We start from the raw sequence: 11,929 nt of genomic DNA, 5'->3' as shown, positions 1-11,929 counted from the left end.
AACTATTTCATCAGAATTCATCAATACAATTGTTTTAGGTTTTGGTTAGAATCATGTTGTACATACTCTAGATAAGAGAACTCATGTGTATTAAGTATTGTTAAACACAAATATTGAGACGGATTGTCTCTATTCTCTGACATCACTTCCTACCTCATCACCGTGACCCCAGTATGACTACAGACGCGGAAAATAATTAAAAACCACAAAAACACAAATACAAAGTCTAAAATTGCTGCGAGTGGGTCTTTAATATTTTTTTGGTCATTAACAAACCTGCATACATGTAGTGCAGGATAAACTGATCTGGATACATTGAACAATTACAATGACATGAAACTGGGACCGCGACGATATCGGAGCTAGCCTACAGCAAAATGAGTTGATGTGAACACCAAAGATAACGACGCGGGGCGTAAGTGGAAATTCTATGCTTATTCATACAAGTAGATGCGTGACATGATTGGCAGGTGAACACATTGTGCGTGGGATGAAGAATAGTGCACGTTTCGGACACGTGCTTCTGACAACACGTGCCCGTTACAGAGTCACTGGACATACACAAGATTTTCATGAGACACAAAATGCAAGGTTAGCATGCGAATAGACCGTAAGTTATACGTAAGACCTTCGAAATATCAATTACGATGACTTACATTATGCTACACAGTATAAATACATATAAATAGTTGAATACCAAAAACAAATTTCAATACACATAACAGACCGGAAATCTTTTAGTACCAATGAAGGGATACTAACCTTTTACACCTAACTTATGTTTCAAATACACTTATAATGCACACACGATTCCACAAGACAATCTCACCAAACAAACGAGTCATTATAATATTTTTGGTCTACATTTCTTCCTTTAACGGGATACACAATGGAAGTATGTGTGTATGCATGCTTGAGGTTTAACGTCCTACTTAACAATTTTTTTACTCATATGACGACGAGGAGTCATTGGTTGTGTTTACATATATTATGTTTTCTTGTGGTAGGGCTAGTTCATGCAGCCAAAATGTTGCCTCCACTGAAGTATCATGCCGACGACATCAGACATGACACCCAGTCACATTATGATAGCAAAGGGCGAACCAGCCCTGTTTCCTTGCTCTAACCTCTCAGTGCTTACCGCTAAGCGAGGCAGCAACAAGTACCACAACAAGTACCATTTTTCAAGCCTTTGGTATCACCCGAAGCGGGCGATCTAACCATTAAGCCACCGAAACGTCGGGATACAGAATCGATTCTGATCAGTTGGTGTGAGCGATACGTATGTCTCGGCTATGCCTTGTCTAGGCTAAATTTTAGGGATGGCAGACCAAGTCTGACCAAGGCTTCGTGGATTTAACCAGGAAAGCCTATCTAAACTGTCAGCCAATCAGCATCGCTTCTGTATCCTTTTAAACATGGTTGTAAAGCACTGCCAGCTAACAATGCAACCAAATCTCCAATATACACATTATACAGTTCAAAACACAGTCAATTCAGACAATAACAATTGTAACCAACTCAGTCTTAGAGGAACAAAGTCTTCAAATAATTTTAAAAGCTTTTAGTCAAACCATTCATCTGTCGGCAGAGGTTCGACATCATCACAGTCACAAACAACTTATGGGATGACACTGGGCTCGAGACAGCTTTTACAAGACTAGTCTATTATATATTACATATCTCCATAAGTGTACATGCCTTCAAATATTTACTGGGATTTTTCTACAGCAATGAACACATTAAAGTTCCTTATAACAGACCGATTCACTGTTGGACTTTAACAAGTGGTCATGTTCATTTATTCATTTGATTGGTGTTTTACCCCGTACTAAAGAATATTTCACTCACAATACGGTTGGTGTGAGTTCTAATCAAGCTCATACTTCCTCTCCTGTCGTACAAGGGAATGTAAGCTTTCGGATGGTCGTGGGTTTCCCCCGAGCTCTTCCCGGTTTCCTCTCACCATAATGCACACACAAAACAGTCCTGCTTAACTGATGGCGTGGGCATTACGGAAATGCTGTGTTCTCCTTTTGATTTATAGTATACTAAATTATCAATGCTGGACATGAAACATTGGACATTTGACTGGACCAAAAAAATATCTGCTAGTTTTAACAGAAAATCTGTTGTCAGAGTGATGCTGGACTGAATTCTGCTACTGCAGCAGATTATTCTGTTAAATATAACACACACATTCTATTAATTTCAATAGGCTTACAGGATATTATGTTGAATATGACATAGTATTATGTTATAATAACAGAATACATTCTACCATCACTCAGACAACAGGCTTCGAAACACACTGTTAAAATTAACAGGTGATTTTTTTGAGTGAAGTTTTTAACAGGATGTCCAAGTTTCCCACATCTTCCATAAAAAAACTCCCTATTTGGTGTGAAAATAATAGCTTAAAAGCTACTCCTGACGTTCGCTTTTATGTGAAAAGAAAAACACAATGCTCAAGAGTCACTGCTGCTCCTCTTGTAACCCCCGTGGTAGTGTTTGTGGTGTTGTTTGTGCTAGTGTTTGTGGCATTTTAGGCAAGTCAGAGAAAAAGCTTAACGGACTGGAAGGAGTTTCGGTGTTGTGGGAACTTCGACTAGAATCTGAAAGAGCCCTATAAGGCAGGACTTGAACAACGTCTATAGGACTGGATATTTCCGATGACGGACTGCGGGACTCTCCAGGTGAACTTGAGGAACGTTTCTCGGAACACACGCTGCGAGTTGCTGGGACTACACCAGTGCTATCCATGACGTTGACTTGATCAGGCGTTCCTGATTTTGATGGTTCCGTGTGAGACGTCGTCATGAAAGATTTTCCCGTATCTGATTTGGAACTAGGATCCACATTGTCTTCCGAAGTGTGCTGTAAGTCAGGTTGTCGATAGGAGTTATTTATCTGAGAAATCGAGTTGCCTTCTGAAAGAGAATCAGCTTCTGGTGATGAAATTAGATGAGAAAGAGAGTTTCTGGGAACGTTTGAAATACTACCCGAGGATGAATCTGTTGAAGGCAGAGGTAAACCCATTCCACCGTTTTTGTTCGCACCTAAAGTATTTGGGGACAGTGGAATCCCGTTGGCTAAATGTCCGAACGATGGAGACCGTAAGTGTGTCCCTCCACCAGCGAGTTCCTGGCGCCTGACTTTAAAAGCCACCTGGCTGTTGGCGAAAACGTCCGACTTGGTAATGGAACACGGGTACCCTTTTTCACGTAGGTACCTATCGATGTAAGATCGCAACGACAGCAAAGTGTCCGAGTTGTAATCCTGTCCCGATCGTTTCTTCACAGTTGAGAAAAAGTCCGTCAGATACTTATCCAGCTCTGCTGGTGGAATATGCTCCATTGGCCGGCGGTTGCTCTTCTCTTTCACCGCCAGCCATCTTTCGAATGTCGTCGCCGCAGACTGGATGTTCTTGGCTGTCTGGCAATTGCTTCTAGATCTCTCCATGATCATTGGTGTGTGAAGTGGAGACAACCATTGTGATCCCAGCCTCTCATAACTTCCCCCTGCCTCTTTTCGAGCCCATTCCACGTCTGACAAAGAAACAAGGCCAAAGGTGGTATGATTCGCAGCACGTTTATTCATTATTACTCATAAATATGAAAATACAGAAGTAAAAAATCTTATGTTTGCCTTTCGAGTGCTATTTAACGCTATACTCAAGAATTTCCACTTCGTGGTGGTCAACTTTAAGAGCGAAGAAAACAGGAGTGCCCCAGCTAAAGCAACGACCTTTGGCCGATCACCAAGGAACTTTCCAAGGTGGGACGCAACACACACATATATGCATACTATATTGGTGGAACACGAGAGCTTTTCAACAATTATGCGCATGCGTTCAAAGACTGCAAAAATGATAACACGACGGTCGTTGACCGCTTATTGTCACCACGGTCAGCTAAAGCGGTGGAATCAGCGAATTCACTGTCTAAAGCCGGGGCTCAACCGGGACTCGACGGTACACCACTTGACAATGACCTCCTTATGTAGGATTAATTTCAGCTCTCAAAAGGTCGTAAGTAAGCTGCGGCTGTAAGGCGGCAGGTCTACCCGTAAAGCTGACCACTGTTATAAAAGTGACAAATCAAAAGGCGTTGAAGACCAATCAAATAAAGAAATCTTAATCGTGAGCATTTCAGGTAGGCCTACGTATAATACTGTTTGTTTATTTGGTTGGTGTTTTACGCCATACTCAAGCAAGTTCCACTAATATAACGGCGACCAGCATTATGGTTGGAGAAAACAGGCAGACCCCGGAGAAAACTCACGACCCTCCATAGGTTGCTGACAAACCTTCCCACGTATCAGACAAATATAACAGTTTGTCCCTACATTACCCGTTATTCTCGATTGCCACTGGCTGATTAGACGGGTTCAAATGTTGAGAGCACTTGTCAGAGCTGCAGGTCACGACCACACGTCGTAGATAAAGAATTTAAATATTTTATACTCTGAGCATGTGAATTTCTGCGCAGAACAAGAGTTCTGTGGCTCACGGTTAATATTTTCACACCCAGGGTTTGAACTCCATATATCTTTCCTATCACGCGGATAACTCCATATATCTGAATATTTCCATTAACTAGGTACCGTATATGTTAACACAAATATGTTCCAAAACTGGGCTTCTATGTACTACTAGATGGGGATGGGGGTGTTCATGTACCTATGTACCTATACCAACAAGTAGAGACTGTCGCGATCCAACAATAATGTTGCGAGCGGGGATAGATAGAGACAGAAACAGACAATTTTCAAACAACTAAAGGTGCACGATAATTTTGCCATCCGGATAATGCTATCTACATGTATCTATTTATTGATTGATTTATTTATTTATTTGATTGGTGTTTTCCGCCGTACTCAAGAATATTTCACTTAAACGACGGCGGCCAGCATTATGGTGGGTGGAAAACGGGCAGAGCCCGGGGGAAACCCATGCTTCCTGCCAGACCTTCATACGTACGGCCGGAGAGGAAGCCATCACAGCGACCGCATTGGTGAGAGACTCCTGGGTCATTGCGCTGCGCTAGCGCGCTAACCAACTATATTTAATTTTGGTTAGCTTAATGCTGATCTCTGTCATATACATGTACATTCTGACTGTGGACGATATTTTGCTGAACTTTGATATAATTTCTCGTGATTGGAATTCTTATTTGGCATACATGTACGTGTAAATGTACATGTAAAAATCTAAATCAGGACTGATACATGTACTCGTAAATCTCAACAATTTTGGTTCAACATCATAAACAGATAAACTATGGTCATCAAATATAGAGGGGCCTTCGTGGCCAGTTAGTGGCTCAATTGGTTAGCGCGCTAGCGCAGCGCATTGTCCCACCAATGGGGTAGCTATGAGTTCAAGACCCACTCATGCTGGCTTCTTCTCCGGCCGTTCGTGGGAAGGTCTGCCAGTAATCTCCAGATGGCCCTGCCCGATTTCCTCCCACCATAATGCTGGCCCCCGTCATAGGAAAGTGATTTATTCTTGAGTACGGCGTAAAACGCCAATCAAATAAAATAAATCAATATCTAACAAAACCTGGATAACCGATGTGAAAAGAACGACATCAGTTGTAACGTAAACCATTGCCGCCACATGTAAGAAAATCCACCTTCATCAGCTCCTTGACAACCTCAGAGAAAAATGTCTCACCAACACAGAAAGTTCACCAAAGGAATGTGCTCTGAACATCCCAGGAAACACTGATCTGAAAACTTTCATCAACCTAAAATTGAAATTTTATCGACTCTAAAATGAACTTGAATAAACTTTGACTGAAGGCAGATTCATCTGTGTGTAGATGCGCAAAAATGTATTTTCTTCTTTCCAAGAAACTGACAATTCAAAGTAGAAATTCTCTTTTCAACACCCTTGAATAAGCTTGTATATTCATCAATCACAGGGCTGCACTTTCGAATTCAATATTCATTATCCAGAACCTATCATTTCATCAACCCCATAACTTCAGAAAATACCCTTTATTCAATCCAGAAAATACACTTTCATCAATCAAGGAAATTCCCTTCCATCAGAGAAGCTGAATCCAGAAGTTCAGTTTTCATCAACCCTGAAAATAAACTTCATTTGACCCTAAAATTATACTGTCATGACCCAGAAGACTGTTCATTTAGCGCACTACTTTCTTCAAACCAGAAAACAACACCCGAATGAAAAAGAAAGTGAACCTCCTAGAGAAATTAAACTGATACAACCAAGATATTTTCTAGCAGATGATACCCTATTATATTATACAGGTGTATGTCAATCTTTTTCATATTCTATGCCATACATGTGCATGCACTGGTATGTTTTACCATCTCTACTATTCTTTAATGGCCTCTTGAGCAGGCTTGTCAAACACCATACTCGCACCAAAGTAAAACCAGACTAGTAATGACTGTGTGATAGTTGGTAAACGGTCACATGTGACCCATGAAATCCAGCCTCTTGTCAATTTAACTCAGTTTAAGGCTTTTTCTACTCATGTAACAAATGCTTAAAAAACTCACATGCCTCCTAACATCATGCTTTAAGCAGAATTATTTTTAAAAATGAAATAGTGTTAATTCCCTTTTTTAAGCATCACTTAGCAGGTCACATATTAAAGAAGCTGATGAGACTCCTACCAATGAGATTACAAATTTGATACAGAATCAATTCTGATTGGCTCGTGTGAGAGATAGGCAGGTCCAGGCGATGCCTAGTAGTAGCCCAAGCTGAAATTTTATGTATGGTACATTTATCGAAGCTGTGATCAAGGCTGCAAGATTTAACCCAGGAAACCCTATCCTACTGTCAACCATCAGCGTCAATTCTTTGTTCCTTAAGTCAAAATATTTGGTCCGGATGCTGGCAAAGGAACCTGGTTAACTTCACTTGCCCTTGTTCCCTCTACCCATGTCATACAACAAGCTACAATACACATCATCGTGTACATGTATAAATGAAAACTTCTTGAGCACGGCGTTAAACAACAAACAAATAATACCTGTAAAGCAATTAATAAGTACTATTTATATATTTTTTCACCTGAATAATGAATGGCAATCTTGGACAGAAAAATGCACAGCCTGACAGAATTATTTCATACTGAAAATGCATCCGATAATGTTCATTGCATTCGTAAGAAAAATGTCCTGAGATCTCTTTCCTACGGACATCTACTTGTATAAAGCGTATATCCATTCCAAGGTGCAATTCACACACCCATTCAATAAAAAAGATGAATTTATCGCTGGAAACTCACCTTGGTTGTCATAAGATTGCCTGAAACCATGAGCGGCAGAGCTGATAGATTCCCTGGAATTGTAGAGATCTCCTGTAAAAGCTTCCTCAGCCAAAATGGAAATGATTCCTGGTCTCTCCCCACCATTTGCGGTTAGCAAACTGCCCTCTCCCATGGACGTGTTTGCGTGTGGAGACGGGAGAATAGCTACATCGGGACAATCCACATCTACCTGAGACACTGGCACAACAGTAGATGACGAACTAGACCTCCTGAAACGTTTCACAGGTGAAGATAAGTTCACGTGTTCATTATGGCCTGGAGGACCAGGCTGCCTAATTCTGCAGGTATCGGCCACTGATTCTGCCCCCACGTTATAGGAAGCACTGGCATGTGCAAAAGTTCTTTTGCGTGCATTGCTTGCTCTTTCCGTACTGAGTTGGTCACCAGTGTCAAATCCCGCACACTGTCTTAGGTAGGCGAAACTATCGTCTCCCGATGATTCAGTTTTCACGACAACATCTGCAGATTTGTCGGTTAAGTTTCCCGTGTGAGAATGTGGGGCAGGTGCTCCGGCATAAGTGGACGTAGGTCGGGAGAAGGATGAGGAAGGATTCTGGGACAGAGTTTGGGGGCTTGGTGTCAGACCTTCCAGCCATGATGGCTCCGGCACAGAGCCAGAACATTCTGAAACAATGCAAGTAAAAGAAAGATGCGGCCTCAGTAAATTCCTGAGTGAATTAATGTTACTTTATGAAACACAACATTAGAAAAAAATCGGATTTGTGTAAATTTGTATCACAGTATAATCCATAGACTGTGTGAGAGTGCCTGTGACCTCGGCAATTTGGGGATGTTCACTGCAAAAATTGCGTATTGGAGAGGAAAAGGGTACCAGGGAGCTGTGATTTTTATGCACTGTCAGACTGTGTACATTACAGGTAAGAGTTACTTATTAACCTAGGTCACAAAAATGAACACCTTAAACAAAAAGTTGAGAATGCACATGGAAGTTAAACAAAATCAAACACACAGACCTTCGCTTCGCATGTAATTCTTCAAACAATGAGAGGTTTACATGTCTGAAAACTGTATACTTTTGGAAATCAGTGGGTGCAAATTCGAATGGGGTCAAATAGCAGCCCCTGGAGCATACATTTCGGTAGATATTGCCCTGTGTTACGGAAACAATGCAAAGAAAAAGACAGAATTGCACAATATATGTCACTAAAACTATACAAGTGGCTACACACATGTACTGTATGTCTCCTTGAAACTCACCCAGTGATATGGAGCCTTTAGACTTGTACTCAGCCAAACGAAGGTCTACCCAAATGGCAAACTGTGATAGGATCTTAGGTTCTCCACACAGCTCACCAATAATACAGGCAAACTTGTTCTGAACTCGCTCCAGTGTTACCCCCATGACTCCACACCTACATAAATGCAAATCTAATTTGTATGATTTTTTTTATTGACTTCAATGTCCAATTTAACGTGATATTTTGATAGTATTTACAGGTGACCAAATTACAGCATATGTTAAAACAGCCCAAATTATTTAGAATATTGCCTGATAAATTAAACTCAAATGTTTCATAAAATTTCTCATATTTAAGGTTACTGACTCTAAAAAGACTCTAAAAAGTAATTAAGACACTATAATTTGGCATATAAGGTATCGGTTTCAGATTTCTTAATAAACGAAAATGTTTAGCCCAAATTACATCTCTAAATGGGTGGGAAAATTAAAAAGATGTATTATACACATGCTGTTGGATTCATAATTTAGAATTGAATGGTGCTAAACAACAAATTAATCAAGCCAGAACTCCAAAAACTAATTACAATGAATCTTCCTCTCATCCTTTTTCTGGATTAGATGGATGATGAAAACTAAGCAAAGAATAAACGCTTTTATGTTTAAAGAAGCTATATATCAACATTTTGGGCCAAAAATCGATCAGCACAAACCTGTTAAAATTTTTATTTTAGAATAGCCCAAATAAATATGTTTCCTAAAATACCAGCTTTGTCAGTGCATGTTACTATTCAAAATCAGTAACAAATTTCCAAAAATTTTCAAATCTTACAAACACTGTAACATTTTTTTAACAGGAAGGTTATCATTGGAGCTATTCTCGGCAATACAAAAAGTTTGATTTGATCATCAAATATGGATTTTTTGTTTGTTTGCCACAAATCTCTGGTACAGCCTCTTTAAGGTATTGCTGTTTCTTTTTTGTCTTTTCTTTTCTGCCAAAAACATAAAAATAGCATCAGGGCTTCAAATGTAACCATTATGCACTACCAGTTATTATTACCTTTAGAACTATTTCCCTATTTTGACACAGACCTGAGCTACAGTGTTGACCTCCTACCAAATCTATGGTTACAGCCGAATGCACTTGTCAACACGTGGACTGCGAAAACATCCTAGCGAATGCATCAATGAAGACAAACGCATCTTTGTAGAAATGTAGCATGAGCTGAAAAGTATGAAAAAAAAAATGAAAATTACATGGTGGGCTGTGACTGATAGAATCATCTGTACTGGTCAGTGTTGCAGCCATCAAAAAATGTGTATGGGTCAATACTTTGAAAAGCAACTGGGCAAATAATAGATAAAAAAATATTTACATTTTCCTTTATTTCAATATAGTTAATGAAGAACCTTTCCTGTGAAAAGAAAATTAGAGTTAATAAGAAAAATTAAAATTAAAAAGGGGTAAACCAAAAAACTCCTTCTAGAAAAAGAGGTCAGACTGCTTAGCTTTCCATTCACATGACAGTTACAGTGCCCTGTAATGCAAAATATTAGCATTTCGCCCTTGAATTCGATGTTATTTATCACCTCCTGCTCCTTAGGAAGAACAAAACTGCTTGACACTAATGGTACAGCTTTACAGTTTAACAGGTCTTTCAGCAACCTGCAGATGGTCGTGGGTTTTCCCCGGGCTCTGTTCGGTTTCCTCCCAACGCTGGCGGCCGTCGTATAAGTGAAATATTCTTGAGTTCGGCGTAAAACACCAATCAAATAAATAAATAAATTACAGTCTAACACATTGCATGTATTTTGTAGTCGGACTAAAGGGGAGTGGACTTTAACAATGAATGGAAAAGCGGGTTGTCTTTTCAATGTGACCGTCACATGTTGAGGAAAATTTCCTACGGACCTCTAAACTTTAAGTGATCCATCGAAGACTGTGTAAGAGACTGAAACTACTACCTTGGCTTTCATATATTTGTACATGAACAATAAAAAACAACAACAACAACAACAACAGCAATCAGCACAGTAGTGTCAGCAGAAAACAGACGGTGCTTTACAGTTTAGCCGATATTCGGCTGTGAAGAATACGTGTTCCCACAACACTTAAGAAAGGGCATAAAATACTAAAGAATGTGCTCACTTACTTATTAAATGAATAACAAAGGTTAAGACAGCCTGAATAAAAAACTCTGTCACTCAATGTTTACATGAAGAGTTCCCGTTACAAGGGACGTAACTCTAGTCCTACCTTGCCGCAGCTTTGCTTAGCCCGTCAACATAATGCTTTCCAAGGAACAGAGGCTCTTTGGTTATTTCAAGGATTTCTTTCAAGAAATTAACTTTTGCGTCATGTATGCTAATTTACTATATTTATGCAAACCATGTTTCAGAGAAGCAAATAAACTTCATCTGTTTCCCAGCATTTTTTCAAGCAGAAGTCACTACCTTTTTAAAAAGTAAGGGAAAATATGATTCTTTGAAAATATTTGAGTAGAATTAAGTTTTATGTTAACTTTCAAACTATATCCCTTATATATTAATAATTAAGTAGAGGTTTTAAACATAGCCATTGCCTCGCCTTGTTGCACTAATAAATTTTTTACATATAGCCTATATATATATATAGCATTGATTGGCAGCGCACAAATCGTTACTTAAGTATTGTTAGTCGTGCTGAATTAAAAACTATAGAAATGTGTATCACTTAACTATATGAGAAATATTCTCATGTATGTGTACTAAATACTTGTAGTTTAACTTAGGGGTACGTTATCTATTGTAAGCCTATAGATGAGACTTTGATTTATTTGCTTATTTATTTGATTGGTGTTTTAAGCCGTACTCAAGAATATTTCACTTTCACGACGCCGGCCAGCATTAAGGTGGGAGGAAACCGGGCAGAGCCCGGGGGAAATCCACGAGCATCCGCAAGTTGCTGGCAGACCTTCCCACGTACGGCCGGAGAGAAGGCCAGCATGAGCTGGGCTTGAACTCACAGCGACCTCAATGGTGTTGAGACTTGAGGTCATAACAATAGCTGTCTATGCATGTATGTGAACTGATGCAATTGTACCAGTCGTAGAAGTGAATATATACCTAAATGTGAAGACACAAAAAGCATTTTAAGTAATTCCGGGCTATAGCAGTCCAATAATCTGCGACCATCGTCACTGCATTTTTTTTGTACCTTAAGCCATGGTGCCATATACATGAACAGTTGAAATGAAACCCTAACTGAGGTAAAATGACAAGTGGCCGGGATCCATCAGTACTGGTCACGACTGTATCACACTGTCGTCTCTTCTGTGGTGTTGTTCTCTATACTGTCTGCCTTTTACTACCATTGTAGCATTTTGTGAAAACGTGATCGATCATTGGAATAAATGGTCAGTGGTTAGCCTACCGT

At 39.7% G+C, this 11,929-nt stretch overlaps 1 protein-coding gene across 1 annotated transcript; it reads right to left on the bottom strand.

Moving 5' to 3' along the window:
• Positions 1 to 2,475: 2,475 nt before the first annotated feature.
• On the bottom strand, positions 2,476 to 10,735 carry LOC135463418 (uncharacterized). The gene is made up of 5 exons (XM_064740677.1): positions 10,668 to 10,735; positions 9,575 to 9,739; positions 8,532 to 8,686; positions 7,272 to 7,937; positions 2,476 to 3,548 (listed from the first exon to the last, which is right to left on the bottom strand). Exons 3-5 carry the CDS (start codon positions 8,674 to 8,676, stop codon positions 2,476 to 2,478), a joined length of 1,884 nt encoding a protein of 627 aa, XP_064596747.1. The 5' UTR covers positions 8,677 to 8,686; positions 9,575 to 9,739; positions 10,668 to 10,735.
• Between the last annotated feature and the right edge of the window lie 1,194 nt (positions 10,736 to 11,929).

This window comes from Liolophura sinensis, chromosome 3 (genome assembly GCF_032854445.1).
Source record: "Liolophura sinensis isolate JHLJ2023 chromosome 3, CUHK_Ljap_v2, whole genome shotgun sequence".
NCBI lineage: Eukaryota > Metazoa > Mollusca > Polyplacophora > Chitonida > Chitonidae > Liolophura > Liolophura sinensis.
The sequence above is the reverse complement of the archived record's forward strand: the minus strand, read 5'-3'. Positions and strand labels throughout refer to the sequence as shown.

Bases quoted from the DNA above. Each gene is read 5' to 3' on its own strand.
- LOC135463418 (XM_064740677.1), bottom strand. From the start codon at position 8,676: ATGGGGGTAACACTGGAGCGAGTTCAGAACAAGTTTGCCTGTATTATT. The intron at 7,938-8,531 runs GTGAGTTTCAAG...GCATTGTTTCAG, and splicing joins TAAAGGCTCCATATCACTGG to AATGTTCTGGCTCTGTGCCG. The intron at 3,549-7,271 runs GTGAGTTTCCAG...TTTCTTTGTCAG, and splicing joins GCAATCTTATGACAACCAAG to ACGTGGAATGGGCTCGAAAA.